Below are 18,158 nucleotides of genomic sequence, written 5' to 3'. Positions count from 1 at the left end.
TGTCTGTGAGAATTTTGTAATAAATTGTCTGGCCAGAGAGATATAATAATGTACAGTTAGAAATGTCACAGGAAGGTTGTAATATTCTGTGTCTTATTTAGTAGATGATTTTCCGTAATATCCTACATTATAATCACTGTTTTCTTCATTGCGGTGATGAAATAAGATTTTTTTCTGTCATTAAATATTCTTTTAATTAAGGAGATAAAAATGACGTCTGCTCAGAGGACCTTATATTAAATGTATTGTACAAGTTGCACTAGGGAATTAACATTGTCTCTACACTCATCTCAAATAATATAGCTTTTGGACTTTTTATGGAATAGATTATGTTGAATATAATAACAAACCTTCACAATATAGACCTCCGAAAGTAGCATCAATAATCAATATTTCAATAATTTAAAGTCTTTGACCAAAATATTTTTCAGGTCAGTTTAATTTTGTAAAGGCTCAAATTTGACCTTGAAAATCTTAAAGATCCTAACTTTCCATAAATAACTAGTCTATTAGTTACAGGTACATGTTTAATGGTTTAATATTGTCAGAAATTGTTTTTTGTTTGTTTGTTTGTTCGGTTTTTTTTTTAACAATTTTCACTTAATATTATGACATAATCATATGTCCTCTAGCCCAAACAATTTGTTTTTTAAAGAGTTTATGAATTAAGAAGCATGTTTGAATGCTCTAACAAAAATATTTCTACTTCAGTGGCAAAACTTGTCAATATTAATTAGTCTTGTAATCAGGCAGTATAGGTTGGCCTTGGGAATGTTTGTGGTCTTTGATTTCAAAATTGAAGATGAATTCATGACAATATTGATTTTACCTTTATTTGTCAAATAGAAAATCATATTGGGTTTGGTAAAAAGTGTGGTCAATGATTTCTAGAAGCACATAAATGTGTAAAAAGGATATATTTACATTAATCCAATATTATCCAGTTTCAGAGTTTAGTGCTTCTCTGGTTAATGAACCGAGTCTAATTCGAGCTGTTTTGTAATTTATTATTTGAAAAATTTAAGAGAAGACCGTAAAGATCTGGTTAAGTCCTTACAAATTGATGTATTTTATGATATACCATATAAGTAATTACTGGAATCAATTAGTTGGAGATAAACTTGTGTTTCAAATACACAGCCTGCAATCTCAGTAAATCAGGCTCCAATTATAACACCAAGCTTGTGGCAACTTACTTCCTGGTGTGATAAGGAGATCCTAAATCTCTGATATTTTCTCTCTTAGATTTACAGTAATATATTTTTCAAATATTTTAAAATGTCATTCCACCATTTATAATTTTCATTTTCGTTTTTGTACTGAACGGGAATGAAATGCAAGCTCTTGGACATGAAGCAAACTTTAGCAAATTGTTTACATGTTTTCATCACTAATTATTGTTAAGTTTTTTCCCAGAACTTGGGTAAAAGTGAATTATCATTATGAAAGATAAAAATGGAAAGTTCTTTATCAAATGTCAAAATAAAAAGCTCAAACACTGCAACCGGATGAAAGCAACTGTTCTTGACTTGGTACAGACATGGCTTTATGTAGAAAATATTGTATGATGAAATTTGAAAAAATAGGCAAGCCAGGAGTTTTGAGTAAAAAAAAGGATGAGCAACTTGTCAAAAAAAAATTATGACAATTTTTGTAAAAAAAAAGTCTGGATAATTAAACTAACAATAAAAGTCGAGTAAAAAATAAAATGGCAAGACAGAGATTAAAACTAAGAAAATGCTGGACAATATTTTTCATCCTAGCCCCCCATAAAAAGAAAATGGTAGCTCTGTTAATTGAGACTTCAATTTTTCTCATTACAGGTCCAAGACAGAAAACCATTTCATGTTTTTGGCATATGGTATGGCAAGAAAATGTTCACTGTATTGTCATGGCAACAGGCTTATTTGAGAATGCTAATGTAAGTAAATACATTCTTAAAGTAAGGTACCCAACACTTTCACTAAAATAAATTTGGCTCGTTTAATTTTCATAAAATTTTGACAAAGTATTTACTTTGACCCTTTAACAAAAATTTTGAAAATTTTGAACCAACCGTTTTGTCAAAAAAATTACACTGGTTATAAAGTAGTTTGACAAACACCATTTTTGATCATTGTGAAGCTTATTATTCCCTTTACAACACAACATAATTAAAACGTTAAGCTGATTTTACAGAGTTATCTCCCTGTAGTGTTAGGTACCACCTTTAATATTTAATTTGAATAGAAGCTATGAATATAAAACGTTTGAATTGAAATTAGAAACATGCTAAGAAAATAGTAAAATCACAAAATTTACTGAACCATAAAGAAAATTCAAAATGGAAAGTCCCAAATCAAATTGCAAAAGCAAAATCTCTAATCTTTATATTGCTGTCTTTCTGTAATAATGAGTTATCACAGATATTCTTGAATATTTTGAAACCACCAAAGAAAATGTTTTGACATATTTTCTTTGTATCATTGACTTAGTTTTATAAGAAATAATGAGTCTTGAATCTTGTTATAATTATAACTTGTGTTTATTTACAGCAACAGTGTGACAAATATTGGGGAGATGTGTTCAGTGCTCAAAGATATGTTCGTCATGGTGATATACACATCTGGTTAGACGCAACCATGGAAATGGCTCAGCTCACCGTTCGCTCATTCAGAATACAACATGTAATTCTAGTTATTTTTTTTATATAAAATTGAACACTTAAAAAAAATGACTCACATAGAATATTGAGATCTATAGGCAGAGAAAGCCTCCCCAAATACTTTTTCATCTGGTAGTTCAGAAACTAAAAATTATAACTTGTCCTTATATGACTATATAAAATTTGAAAACTTTCTCTAGTTCGAAACCAATAATTAAAATTAAGAATGGAAATGGGGAATGTGTCAAAGAGACAACAACCTGACCATAGAAAAAACAACAGCAGAAGGTCACCAACAGGTCTTCAATGTAGCGAGAAATTACCGCACCTGGAGGCGTCCTTCAGCTGGCCCCTAAACAAATATATTAACTATTGATATAACTTCAGAAGACTGCTGACAGTAACACCACCCAATTGAACATAAGCATAGATATAGAAAGATAACAACCTCATACAATTGGACTTTCTAGGTCTGTTTGATTTCATGTTATAGGTAAAAGAAATGAGTTAATCATCTTTTTTACCTGTATATGAATTATGGAGCTAGTCAGTCAACAAAATTGTTCACCTTTGTTTTATTTTCAATGGCTTAACACAAGTAATATATGTGCAAGCATTCTCTTAACTAATGAATTAATTGAAGGTCACATGAAAACCAATTTATTGAGGTAGTATTTTTCACTTGCAAGTGAATAATTCATGAGGGATTTTTAACAAACTTTCAAATTGGCTACATTAGCAAAGTATCATTTCAATTTTTTTATTGTCAATACTATATTTATTTTTCTTATATTTTGTAGCTAATGGCACTTTAGGGTAAAAGAAAATTCCAATGTTTACAATAATGTTAGTCCTGAATGTGTCAAGTAATATTATTTTTTGTAGGAAGGATCATCTGTAGAACGTAAAGTGAAACATTTTGAGATGGTTGGTTTTAATGATGAGGCAACAGACCCTGGCTTTATTTTAGATGTCTGTCGTCGTGTCAACAACCATGTCAAGGCCACTGCTGGACCAATACTTGTACATTGCAGGTATAGTAGTTAATTACAGTGCATGATCTGAGCATTCTTGCAATTTAGGCAAATAAAATAAATCTAGATAAAGAAGGATGGGTTTTAATAACTCCATGTATGCTGATGTCGACTGGTTCCCCTCCAGAGGATGGTTGACTGTTCTAACAGTTCTACCCCTATTTATTTGCCCTATTTAATTTCCATCCATCTTTCTCGAGACCTCCTAATTAGGACTACATGAAATTAGGTATCAGATTTTCATGTGAGCATGATATATTGTATGATGCATTTTCACATTCATCACTAATTTACTGTTTACCTAAGAGGCTAAGACATGCATATTCTTACACAAAATGGCCATGTATGAAATGTTCATTGCATTTTTCTCCAGAACAGTGTGTGACATGGTTTCAAATGCATGGCTTTTCAATTTCCTTGAGTACAAAATACTACCAGAACGGGTAATTTAAGCAAGAGCTAACAGTTCCAATTGTATACTTTGGAAAAATTAGGGTTCCTACTACACTGTACTGTATTATATAACACTTAAAAGTAAGGAGATAGAATTGATCTTAGCACAATATCAGTTTCTAAATATATCATGTGTAGATGTTTTTTACATGAAGATAGTAGTGCAGATAAAGCCCATTGGCATATGTAAGATTTTGTTCAAAATTTTCAATCGAGGCATACAAGGGGAGATAATTTGGTTCTTTATGAATTTAAAAAAAAAACAATCTGTCATCTGTGGCCACATAAGGTAATTTGTTGAAACCTCATATAATGGTACTAATAAGGTCTATAGATAATATTGTTTTACTAATTTTCCAGCTTTGATAACCAAAATTTCATCTCTTGTCATCATGATTGATAGTCCTGTCGTAGAATTATAAATAAATTAGACACTGTACAGTTCAGGGACAAAAAAGCAAATGATTTTACTTTTGTAATCGATCAAAAACACTCAGTATAAAAATTTATATTTGATTACAACAGTAAATCTATTTCCACCTGTCTATAGTACTCATTGTATGACATTCTGAGCGGTGGGCGTGAAATTTAATACCATTGAGTTAAATTAATGAAATTGCAGGTTCTTTTCATTCTTAAAATGGGAGACACAGTTTGAAATTAAATTTGAAAATTTTTCTCTTGTTCCTAAATTATTGAGAAAAGTTAAATTAAGGTTTTTGTTGAGTAGATTACGACTCATTTATTGATACATGTACATGTTTTCATTGTATTGTATACTCAGGCCATGCTTGATTTTGACTCTTTCAATTTCACTGTTCACCCTTGAATATGTGGCAAATATCTATAGTTTTAGTTTCCTTGCATCCTTACATATGAAATTTGTTTTCAATATATCTATGACCTTCAAACATAATCATGACCTTCAAACATAATCTTTTTTTGTTTATATTAATTCACAATAACATGCTTGTACCTTGATTTGAAAACATTGACATTGACTTCATTGGTTCAGTCCTTTGTACCAGCAACTTTGAACTGAGACCAATGGTTGAACAAATTAAAAAATCAATACCTAAATTGACGACAAACTGATACAAGAAGATAGTTGCAAAATAATGAATTGAAGATGTGTAGTTAATGAGTTTTATCTGCCTTAATCCTGTCAAAAATTTGTGATATCGATTCAATTGTTTCAACAATAGTTTTCATACTACATGTACACGTATTTTTTTTTCCCCTGAGACTTTGAGAAAAATGACAATATTTACTGAGTTTTATCTGCTTCAATCCTGTCACAAAAATGTGATATCGATTCAATTGTTTCAACAACAGTTTTCATACTACATGTACATGTAAAAAAAAAATCATGAGAATTTAAGAAAAATTATAATGGAAGTAGGTCTAACTTTGGGAAAGGTTAATTCAAAGTATGTAGCAGTGAATAACACATGTATGAACAGCAATCCAACAAACCCTAAACAACCAGAAACATCTAGAGATCAACATAGAACCAATAGACAGGTGCTGACACAGAATGTCAAACTCTCTTTCATGTTTCTAAAAATGTAATAAATGTAAAAAGCATTTCAAAGAACTCTGCACATTTGAGTAAATTTTTAATCTTCACATTTGAGTCAAATTTTAAGTTTTCATATCCGTAGAATCAATATTTACCCTTCACATAAAATTCAATATTTAATCATCAAATTTGAGTCTAATTCTACGTTTGACATTATACTCAATTTTACTATTCACGTATGAGTCAATTTTTACTCTTTCTGCGTATTATTCCAACACAACAATGAAAACAGAGTTAATCTTAATTAAGGTTAGCCTAGCTGAAAATAACTTCCGTAGAACAAAGCAGGCCGTAATCAATGTTGTTTTCTATTATTAATGATGATACTTTCTCTAGAGGCTAGTATTGCCAGACACGATGAATTCATCTTTTGATTAAAATCTTTTTTATTTCAATTTTATTGATGAAAATCATGATGATGGAATCGACAGTCAGTGATTTTAGTACGGCTTTTGTTTTTGTTCTGTGTTAATTTCTTCATTTCCAATGTGTAATTTGAGATAAAGAGGTTGAGTAAATATGAACAATACCACATCTTCTTATATCTAATAAGTACAATCTGTTTTCTTTACATCAAAACATTATTATACAACACAAGCTGTTTGATTTAGTTCATGATAATATGTAACATGATTTTTCATAAGAATATATACAAGCTAATGATTTATCGTAAGAGTATATACAAGCCAATGATTTATGGCTTGTAAATCAGCACAATTTTGTTTGCCAAGCTTTATCTTGAACAGTTTTTGAGTGGAGCTAGTTATATCGAAAAAAAATAAAACTAAAAATGGCCAGACTTTTTTTCATTGTTAAGGTTATTATATAAAGAAAACTGCACATCCATAACTGTAACAATAAAAGACATTTACACCCAAAAGATGGACATTAGAAAAAAGTTAAATACACTTTTTGTTTTGTAAACCAAAATGAGTCTTTGGAAGATTTAACCATTGTTGGACTAACTATCCTCTGAAGCAAGGATTAGAATGACAGAAAAGAAAGTGAATGATGAATTCAGATCATATCTCTTCATTTAGCATCATCTGGTTTGAGAAATGGAGAACCGTAATTTTCAATCATTAAATATGTTTTTGATACCAAGACATCAAAAGTACATTGACTACCAATACATCACTGTATCCATTAGACAAGACATGAAAGGAGATACTCATTATTCCATGTTATATTTGAACAGTTATTATATCCTCATTATTCCAACAGTTATTATATCCTCATTATTCCATGTTATATTTGAACAGTTATTATATCCTCATTATTCCATGTTATATTTGAAGACTTATTATATGCTCATTATTCCATGTTAAATTTGAAGACTTATTTTATGCTCATTATTCCATGTTATATTTGAAGATTTATATTTCAGGTGTGGTGGTGGTAAAACAGCTGTATTGTTATTATATGCTCATTATTCCATGTTATATTTGAAGAGTAATTATATGCTCATTATTCCATGTTATATTTGAAGAGTTATTTTTCAGGTGTGGTGGTGGTAAAACAGCTGTATTGTTATTATATGCTCATTATTCCATGTTATATTTGAAGAGTAATTATATGCTCATTATTCCATGTTAAATTTGAAGACTTATTATATGCTCATTATTCCATGTTATATTTGAAGAGTTATATTTCAGGTGTGGTGGTGGTAAAACAGCTGTATTGTTATTATATGCTCATTATTCCATGTTATATTTGAAGAGTAATTATATGCTCATTATTCCATGTTATATTTGAAGAGTTATTTTTCAGGTGTGGTGGTGGTAAAACAGCTGTATTTATTGCCTATTCCATGTTATATTTGAAGAGTTATTTTTCAGGTGTGGTGGTGGTAAAACAGCTGTATTTATTGCCTATTCCATGTTATATTTGAAGAGTTATTTTTCAGGTGTGGTGGTGGTAAAACAGCTGTATTTATTGCCTATTCCATGTTATATTTGAAGAGTTATTTTTCAGGTGTGGTGGTGGTAAAACAGCTGTATTTATTGCCTATTCCATGTTATATTTGAAGAGTTATTTTTCAGGTGTGGTGGTGGTAAAACAGCTGTATTTATTGCCTATTCCATGTTATATTTGAAGAGTTATTTTTCAGGTGTGGTGGTGGTAAAACAGCTGTATTTATTGCCATAGATTATTGTTTAAAACAGCTACAATCAGATGCCAGTGTTGATATATATAGTACGGTTTTACATCTACGCAAATTTAGAAAAAATATGGTGCGCTCCCTGGTGAGTATAATGCTAAGTTATTTTCATGACCAAAAAAAAGTTATTTACCTCAGTAAGTCAATATGTTTCAAGTTTAGCTGTCATTTATTTAGAACATACACATGCTTTATTGGGCCCATTTCCGAACATATACATATATATATTAATAGATGGCACCATATGTTCAACAAAAACATGTCTTCATAAAGATTTTGATTTAATTGAAACATTGTTTTATTTAAGCTGTTGTATATACTACTCTTTTAACTTAAAGTTATATGTTAAATGTAAATACTTTGTCCCATAAAAGAATTAAGACATATGTATGATAACAATGTTATATATGTATCACAAATGACTTAGCTGCACTCAAGACTTAATTCTTACTTTTTGTTAATCAATAAATTAACATCAGTTTGAATGTGTAGAAACAATGAGAAAACGATATACAGAATGGTTGACTTTAAAAGGTCCTGACTTGATTGTCAGTTTTCTAAGACAATATCTGCTTAAACTGGTGCTAGGGTACGATCTTAAACTTGCACTGTGAGAGTTGGTTATTACCTCTGTCTTGGAGGCCTCATTGTGACTTTGAGATGAAGACCAGCATTTAAAGCACTGTTTCTTTGTGTTACTGTAAACCAACTTTTTTTCGCGGATACTTTATTTCGCGTTTAATCCTTACAAGTCCACTATGTGGCTATTTAATTTCGCAATTTTTAAATTTATATTTATATGATGTAGTTTAATAAAGAAAGGTTTACATTTTTGCGACGATTTATATTCGCGTTTTTTTTCTACTTGTGAAAGTCGCGAAAATAAAAAGCTCGTGAAAATAAGTTGGTTTACAGTATGTGTTTTTTGTTGTGCATAAACTCAGCATTCTGTCTTCTGGATGGATACTATATATCCTTACTTTTCTGTTTTATTTCAGTTCCAGTATCATTATATATATGAATCTGTATCTATGCACAAACAATGTTCTGTTTTATTTCAGTTCCAGTATCGCCTTATATATGAATCTGTTTCTATGCACATACAGTGTGGTGCCACTGTGATGACAGAGGCAGAGGTACCAATCATAGCTCAATATCTGTCCAAAGAAAATCCTAAATCGAAAATTTCCGGGTTTGAGAAAGAATTTCAGGTTAGTTCTTATTAAAAAGAAAGGAATAAAGGAAATAGCTTTTATATAAATCAAGGTGTTCAGATCCACTATCAATGCGGGTAAAATACTGAAGTAATAGGGTCTGAACATATATATATATATATATGTGGTTACCATTATTCTAACAGTCCTATTATATATACCAATACTACAATTATGTAAAAAAAAATATGACATACTAGGGTAATTCTGTGTTAACATTCCATAGCTATACAAATTCAACCTCCAAAATCTTGCAAAATTTCAGAAAAGTACATTGCATGATATTATTAAATGTCCTGGAATGAAATGTCAAAGATGTAGGGAAACAAAATAACTTCCGCTGTTTAAATTACTTATTGTTATTTTTAAAGCAATTGCTTTCATGCCGTCGCGTATGGCCATCTTTGTGACCCAGATCAGAGACTTCGCCCAGATCAAGCCATAGTATTTTGTTAAACAGGCTCCTGGTCTGTCATTCTTAAACACCTATGTATGTTTTCTAATGCAATACATAGCTTGAAACTTTTGAAAAATGTTAGTGGATTTAAGAAGTTTCAGCATACGTTTTTGTAGATGTATTTTTGTATTTAGGGGGACAACCGTTTGACTATCAAAAAACAGAGACGTCCGAGTGAAAAAAATGCATTTTTATACCTGCGATTCCGTTTTCCGTTCGTACGATGTTTCAACAAAATATGGAATCATTTCAGTTGTTGATTTAGTATTGAAAATTTGACTGAATTATCTTTTATAATATACGGATTTATATGTTTAATTGGTGTTTTTTTAAGAAAGAGGTCAGGTGCTCTTGTTCATTCATAAAATTGTCGTTCATTCATAAATTTATCGTAAAATCAAAATCACTACACAGGTTATCAGGTTATACGTAGTGTCAAATGATTACCTGTAATCTAAAAATAGACAAAGTTAACTGACCTATTTTGTTGATTTGTTTGCGCAAATAATTTGGAGGAACGAAACCCTTGTTAAAAACACATAACAATAAGTTTGTTTTCCTTTTTTGTCATAACTCCGTAAGATTTATCGATCACCTTACTAATGAATTGGACCCGTCCAAACGTGATAGATGCCAAGTCCAGATCTGGGAACAGTATATCTAACATATATATGTTCCTGTCCAGATGAAGAGATATTTACAATTTGGAATTTTCTAGTTTCATAGATTAAAAAAAGTACATCCTTTTTGGATATCATATTCAAAACTGGGTATGCATGACAAATGATGAAACCATTATCCTCGTCTTTCCAATGGACGAGTCTACTAAGTTTGTTGACCCTCGACGGTCCACCGTGTTTGCAATTTTATTTCACATGTTTTCGAAATATTGAAGATCATTTTCACAATGTTTCCTGAAAATTGGATAAATATATCAAAGCAACTTAGAGCTGTTTGTTCTTGTTCGTATAATGACGATTTAATGTCATGTTTGTCTTTGATGGCTCCTCTTTTCGGGATTGCATGAGAATTATAGTTGTCTCGTACCGCATGAGGATGACACATATCAACTGAGCAATAATGTTTGGGACTTAGTTTTTAAGAAATGATGACAAAGTAACATTAGGAAAATATTTTTAGTCAGCTGAAATATATTTTTATTTTTTACATGTTTATGTCTTGTAAGCTATTTTGTTTCTTTCCCGTTTTTCAACATTTGCGTCTGGAAAGTTGAAATGTTTTAACTGAAGTGTTAAATTTAAATTAATTATGAAAATTAAATCAATAAAGGAAATTATTGTCCAGTTACAAACACTACTAGGGGATAATCCATAATAATTTCTCTTGGAGTTACATGTTTCAGCACATGTATATTTGACCCCAACTTTAGCCTGGTAAACGTGTTGTCCCCTTGTGAAATATAAAACATATTAAAAATGACTTTCTGCTTAAGTCTTTAATTGATATAAAGTTAAAACCTTCTTAATTCTCACTAGAAAACACTCCTGTCATGTTTAATTCTTAAATATATGTGGATGAAAAAAAGTCCCCAAAACATAAACATGGCAGCAATTGCTTTTACAGCCTTTCAGGCTTTGATTATATTATTCTGACATTTGGAAATATAAAAATGTTATTAAACAAAGAACTAATATAAATAATTTATCAGTCTGTAATTCAATACTTAATTAAGAAAATTTTCAGGATTTTAAAAATTACACAAAGATGCATTGGAGAACATTTGTGGGAGAATGAGAAATGAATTTGTTGAAGGCTGTAAGGTTAATTATAATTGTTGATATTATTATTCCTTGATTCCCATTGGCAAAAAAAATGTCCTATTTTTCAGACAATTCGTACATTAGTGCCAAAGTTAAGCATTGGTGATTGTGCAGGAGGTCACAGGTCAGAAAATAGAAACAAAAGTCGAGACATCATGCTTCTTCCACGTAAATAGATATTTTTATCCATTAAGGTAGCAACCATTTGATTTTTTTTGGGGGGGGGGGGGGGGGTGGAGGGGCTATGGATTTTTTTTAGGGCAAACTTCGCTGACTTTGGTTCACGAAAAGTTGAAAACAATTTTTTTCTTTCAATTTTAACATTTCATGTAGTGGCAGCTGAGGGTGAAACAAACAATTTTATTTTCTCAGGGTCAAAAACAAATTATTTTTTTCTCCAAAAACTCGAAACAAAGTTTTTTCCCCAAAACATCCATAGCCCCCCCCCCCAAAAATCAAATGGTTGCTGCCTAACATGAATAACACTCATACAGACCATCATGATTGATGAACATACATAGTAAGAGCTTTATAATTCTTTGAATAAGTGTAAATACAGGTCAATGACATTTTAATCTGTCTGTCAGTTTATTTATAATACCTATTTTATAATCAGAGAAACATGACCAGAAGATTTGACAGTTATCAATAGTTCCTCAAATTAGTCCTAAATATAGAAACTAAATTTATATTCCTTTAAATTATTCCTATTTATTTTGATATAATGCATCATCTTAAAATTAAGGCTTTCACCATAGATCCAAATTTTAGAAAATTTTGACTAATGTAAGACAAAGACAACATCAATATTTCAATGAGAACTTTTTCCAGTGATATCAAAAATTCTGTTATTATATAAATCCAAATTGTTAAAGTTTGTTGACTGGGCACCATACAATATCTAGGTTATCCGGTTTTATATTTATATCTCAAAATTTCTGATAAGAGCCATATATTAAGTGATTGGTTTTATCTATAGTGTCTGAAGAAAATACATTGTATAATGTGTTTATTTTGAAGTCGAGAGGGCCACCCCCTTACTTTTAACAGCAGAATCTTTATTATGTGTTTATTTTCTAGCTGAGAGGGCGAGACCATATCTTTTAACAGCAGAATCTTCATTATGTGTTTATTTTGTAGCTGAGAGGGCGAGACCATATCTTTTAACAGCAGAATCTGGTGACAACGGTACCGACTTTATCAATGCAGTCTTTGTAGATGTAAGTTATTATTTGGTCATATGGTTTGCTTCTTACAATAAAATTAAATAAAAGGACGTGTGTGCCACTGTGTGGTATATAACAGTGAGACAATTTTTAGTGCAACACTGAATAGAAAAATCAAAATAACAATAACAATCTTCACTTTGGTATAAGTGTAGACTTACTGAACTGATGCAACATGTACTTTCTAATATATTTTCTTTACACTTTGTTTTTTTTTCTTCATTTAACTGTATTCTTAAAGGTTGAGAAACAATGCTGATAATATCGGCCACATACATAAAAATTGTGAGATGACTTATTGTTATGATGCGTTGAAGGAATTTTTAAAAGTAAAATTTTTATTTTGTATGATTGTTATATAAAAAAAGAAGATGTGGTATGATTGCCAATACACCTTATTGCTATTTGTCCACCATTACACAATGTACTGGATATCACACAGGTTCCCGTAAAATTTTTACATCATAAAATAAAATATCTGACACCACAATGGTAAAGTGATTGTTGCATGCGTCAAAAGTTCAAGCTGCCTGGTCAGCCAGGATTAGCGATAAGGTGTATAAGTATATTAGAGTAGTATATAAGTATTACTGCATTGTATCTAAATGATTTTGTATAATTTTCCAGGGTTATTACCAAGAGAACAACTTTTTAGTAACCCAGTGGCCTATGCAACACACAGTTAATGATGTATGGAGATTGATCTATGATTACAAGATTACTTCCCTTGTTGTGCTCAATGAACAAAAGTTTTCAAGGGTAAATATGACAGAATTTTAATGGCAACCTAGATTTATCCACAAGATACAAGTTCTGTTTGATAAGTACTATGTTGATCCTTTATTCATCTTATACATATTTCTTATTGTTGATGAACATAGTTATGTTTTTGTTTTAAAAAAAAATATGTTTTTTTGATAAAAAAAATTTCTAAATTAAAAGAAAATTTGAATCAAGAGCTCTTTTCCCCCAAGACAATAGCTTTTTATTGATTAAACTTTCCTTGAAAAGCATAATTCTTATGAATATAACTTCAATCAAATTTTAAAAATGGTTGAATACTTTTGTCAAGTTGACAACAAAAATGAAATGCTTTCATTTTGATTCATGGAATTTACTAATCAGGAGCTGTGTCCCTTGATTGGTAGTAATTAATGACAAATGTTTTGTGCATAAAGAATAAGTGTGGCTTACTATTTAATAAAAATTATCTCACATCACAGGAATAGACACTGTTTTGATACAGTTTTGAATCTTGCTTCTCTTGGTGATAGAAGAGATTTAATTAAGTTATTTACTTTGTAGAAGTATCCCTGTTTCTGGCCATCATGGACCGAAGAGGAACAGAAGTTTGGTCCAATAGCTGTCAGATTCCTAGCCAGTCAGAAGCTCAACAATATTACAGTCAGAGCATTCTCTATAAGAAAGGTATTAGTTTATAAAATTTAGCTGCCATTTATTATAGAACTACTCAATGGTGTTGGGAATATTTGATATCATCTTATGAAATCCAAATAAACTTTTCTTCATTACAATAGCTTACATATCTATATACACATATAACTCAAAGCACATGTTCTTTAGAATTATTTCATATCATTTTAATATTACAGTCATAGATTTCAGCTTATAAAAACTTGAAAATGGGTTGTTGAAAGTTTATCATTTCACGTCCATAGTTATTTAGCAACTTGAAGTTTACCATTATTATTTTCAAAACATCCATCTATATACTGTCAACCAACTTATTCTCATGAATATTGTTTTTGTGGTTAGGTGTTTTTTTGCTGACTCCATATGAATTTGAATTCACAATTTCATTGCTTTTTTATGAGTCAAATAAGAGAAAATTTAATCATGATCAATTTGCTTTGATTTATATTTGGGTTATTTCCTTAAAATAAAAGGCAAATTGAATAAACTCCTTGATAATATAAGTAAACTCAAGGTTTATGCCAGGCAACTGTATTTGATAAATGAATTTAAATTCATTTTGATGTCTGTAATATTTTGCAGATATGACCTTCAATTTTTGTTTATAGAAAATTAAATTTCATGTTAAAGACTAGGTTAAAGATCGACTAAAATCATAAGCTCTATTATTTTAATCATAATTTGTTCTGCTTTGCATATATAATGGGACATGGTTTATATTTTAGCTACCAAAAACTCAATATGATTCATTACTGAAGCTTGGATGTGGTGCATTGGTATGAAATAGTTTGGGTTATGGCCCTTTGCCAATTTACAGTTTCTTCAGCATCACCATTTTCTGTTCATTCAGACTTATTTTTGGCATGAATTTGTTTGTTTAAAAATTCAGATGAAATATTTTTAAAAAGTTCTTTTTACATATATGATGATTATTACACTTTATTGTACCACTTTTGATATGGATTGTTCTTAAAATAGCAATACTTTACAAAACTGCATGGATTTATTTTAAATTCTCACTCTTGCATCATGAAAATTGTATGGTTATCTTAAATCTTTTTCATGGATAATAATTACATGAAACAACACCACTGCATGTATTAAATATATATAGCTAAATCAATTTTTGGATGGTTGAGACCTTCCCATGTGACAAAAATTGAACAAAACTTTATATTCCCCTCTATCTGGTGTGATGACATTAATTGGAGTATTGAAGTTTTGGAGTTTATAAAAAAAGGTTTCCAAACATTAACATACTGATAGTATTAAAAAAAAAGTAGTTTCTGATGTGTTTATTGCCAAGTAAAATTTTAAAAGCAATAGAATTTGAAAAGAAATTATGCACATGAATATTTTATATTCAGGAAGTAGTATAGGTTTTACACAGTTGAATTAGACATACATTTCCCTAAGCTTATGTAGATTAGGAAGATTATTCACACTCTAATCCCTCTGAAAACATTCTGGGCTAGGAACTCTTTATCCTCATCTTCCTGAATCAAGGGAAATAAATTTATATTACTAAATTGCATATTGCATGGGTTTTACATTTTCATACTAATTTAAACTTTAAGCATGATTTTTTATATAGAAAAAAAAAACAGAAATCTGTTCATGTCTATAGAAAATAAATGCACCTTTATACCAAACTGTAGCATACAGACATTAATTTGATTGTTGCACAATGAAAGAAGATGGGATGAAGGTCTTACTCTGCCTAATTAGCTCATGAATTTGGTCATTTTATTTAAAATTCTACTCTTTTCTGTGGAGGTTGAGATAACTGCTTTGCTATTTGAATTAAAAGAACTGGTTTATCAACATCAATCAGTATTCATTATAACATAGTGGCATAGAAAGCAAACCTTTTGACAGGTTTTGAATTGTCAAATTTATTCATGGTGTTTTTTGTATGCAAATGAGAAGCAACAAAACAACTTACTATAGGACTTCTGTCTTTACATGTAAATAAAGTCATCATAGATACCAGGATTAGAATTTTGTATTCTTATCTTGCCTATAGAAACGAACTCAGATGAGAAGTCACTTTTATTATATTAACTTTGACTCCCCAGAAGAAGCACTAAAAGAACTGTTAACGAGCAACCAGAAAACTGTGGCAAACTTTGTCATAGACTGTTTAAGGATAAGACAAGATGTTATATAAACACTCTTACTTTAACATGTTTAACAAAACTACACGACATAAAACTGTATCAAATCAAATGTAGCTGATGATGAAATCAGATGAAATAAAAATAAATTACAAAAAAAATCAAATGTAGCTATACATGTATGATAATGTTTTAAAATGACAGTGCTTCCTAAGCCTATAAGGCTGGCTGAAATTACCAATGGTCACAACATATGTTTTATATTATGGCAATTCAGGTTGCACTTTAATAAATTATTTATTCATTCATTACATAGATAATTTTCTTGTTCTTGCAGACACTCAATATATTTTATTAAAAATATATGACAATGCTAAGCTAATGTCTGTGAACATGCAACCCATTTAACCTTGAACAGCACAAAATGAAAAAAAGATGGATTGTTGATATAAAAAAAAAAAAACAGGATACCTGTAGACCTGACCTTGATCTCAAAAGACTTTTAAACAAAAATTCATTCATAATCAGTTAACCAGACATATTTTGTAGCCTTCTATCAAATAATCTTTTAAATGGAGCTGCAGTGCAATTAGATATTGTTCTATTATATCAGGTCACAATAAAGGGTACAGGTTGCATAGTATGATAAGTGTTTTTTAATTGTCCAATGGCAGTCATTTGGTTTTGCATTTTCAGACAAAAACCATATTGTATATAGTTTTGATATGTACAGTATAGATATGATATTTTTTTCAGAATTTAAGCTGCATGCCAATGCTTCAGACAGAACTTTCCCAGGAACTAGTGACCGTTAGGATGTTTCATTTAACATGCTGGTTAGGAAGAGAGAAAGACTCAATGAATTCTAAATCTCTTATCTACCTCATGGAGCTGGTAGAACAATGGCAGCATAGGAATAATCCATTAAATCCTGTATGTGTCATGTCAAAGTAAGTCATTAAATCCTCTGTGTGTCATGTCAAAGTAAGTCATTAAACCCTGTGTGTGTCATGTCTAAGTAAGTCATTAAATCCTGTGTGTGTCATGTCAAAGTAAGTCATTAAATTCTGTGTATTTCATGTCTAAGTAAGTCATTAAACCCTGTGTGTGTCATGTCAAAGTAAGTCATTAACCCTGTGTGTGTCATGTCTAAGTAAGTCATTAAATCCTGTGTGTGTCATGTCAAAGTAAGTCATTAAATTCTGTGTATTTCATGTCTAAGTAAGTCATTAAACCCTATGTGTGTCATGTCTAAGTAAGTCATTAAACCCTGTGTGTGTCATGTCAAAGTAAGTCATTAAACCCTGGGTGTGGCATGTCTAAGTAAGTCATTAAACCCTGGGTGTGGCATGTCTAAGTAAGTCATTAAATCCTGTGTGTGTCATGTCAAAGTAAGTTATTAAACCCTGTGTGTGTCATGTCAAAGTAAGTCATTAAACCCTGTGTGTGTCATGTCTAAGTAAGTTATTAAACCATGTGTGTGTCATGTCTAAGTAAGTCATTCAATCCTGTGTGTGTCATGTCTAAGTAAGTGAAATTAGCCAATTATTATGTGTGTGTCACATCAAAGTAAGTTATTAAACCCTGTGTGTGTCACATCAAAGTAAGTCATTAAACCCTGTGTGTGTCATGTCTAAGGAAGTCAAATAATCCATTAAATTATGTGTGTGTCATGTCAAAGTAAGTCATTAAACCCTGTATGTGTCATGTCAAAGTAAGTCATTAAATTCTGTGTCATGTCAAAGTCATTAAATTATGTGTGTGTCATGTCAAAGTAATTCATTAAATTCTGTGTGTGTCATGTCAAAGTAAGTCATTAAATTCTGTGTGTGTCGTGTCAAAGTAAGTCATTAAATCCTGTGTGTGTCATGTCAAAGTAAATCATTTAATCCTGTGTGTGTCATGTTAAAGTAAGTCATTGAACCCTGTGTGTGTCAGGTATTCAAAATTATCTATTGCATATTGTGTGTGGCATGTCAAATTATAAAGAATATCACAAATGTCCCCTCTGATTGTCATGTCAAAGTGAAATAATCCATTGAATCCTATAAGTAT

General features: G+C 30.5%; 1 protein-coding gene across 2 annotated transcripts in view; it reads left to right on the top strand.

Annotated features, from left to right (window-relative positions):
• The window catches only part of LOC134712178 (receptor-type tyrosine-protein phosphatase epsilon-like), a 141,134-nt gene that overhangs the window by 120,858 nt on the left and 2,118 nt on the right, over positions 1 to 18,158 (top strand). For both annotated transcript variants that reach the window (XM_063573479.1, XM_063573468.1), the window contains 11 exons: positions 1,824 to 1,921; positions 2,535 to 2,666; positions 3,530 to 3,678; positions 7,824 to 7,959; positions 8,936 to 9,085; positions 11,395 to 11,494; positions 12,467 to 12,546; positions 13,180 to 13,311; positions 13,858 to 13,980; positions 14,712 to 14,762; positions 16,860 to 17,053. In XM_063573479.1, coding sequence (XP_063429549.1) covers positions 1,824 to 1,921; positions 2,535 to 2,666; positions 3,530 to 3,678; positions 7,824 to 7,959; positions 8,936 to 9,085; positions 11,395 to 11,494; positions 12,467 to 12,546; positions 13,180 to 13,311; positions 13,858 to 13,980; positions 14,712 to 14,762; positions 16,860 to 17,053 — 1,345 coding nt within the window. The remainder of the gene's footprint in view (positions 1 to 1,823; positions 1,922 to 2,534; positions 2,667 to 3,529; positions 3,679 to 7,823; positions 7,960 to 8,935; positions 9,086 to 11,394; positions 11,495 to 12,466; positions 12,547 to 13,179; positions 13,312 to 13,857; positions 13,981 to 14,711; positions 14,763 to 16,859; positions 17,054 to 18,158) is intronic.

This window comes from Mytilus trossulus, chromosome 1 (assembly GCF_036588685.1).
Source record: "Mytilus trossulus isolate FHL-02 chromosome 1, PNRI_Mtr1.1.1.hap1, whole genome shotgun sequence".
NCBI classification, from domain to species: Eukaryota; Metazoa; Mollusca; class Bivalvia; order Mytilida; family Mytilidae; genus Mytilus; species Mytilus trossulus.
Note: the sequence above shows the minus strand (reverse complement) of the source record. Positions and strands in the feature narration are given on the sequence as shown.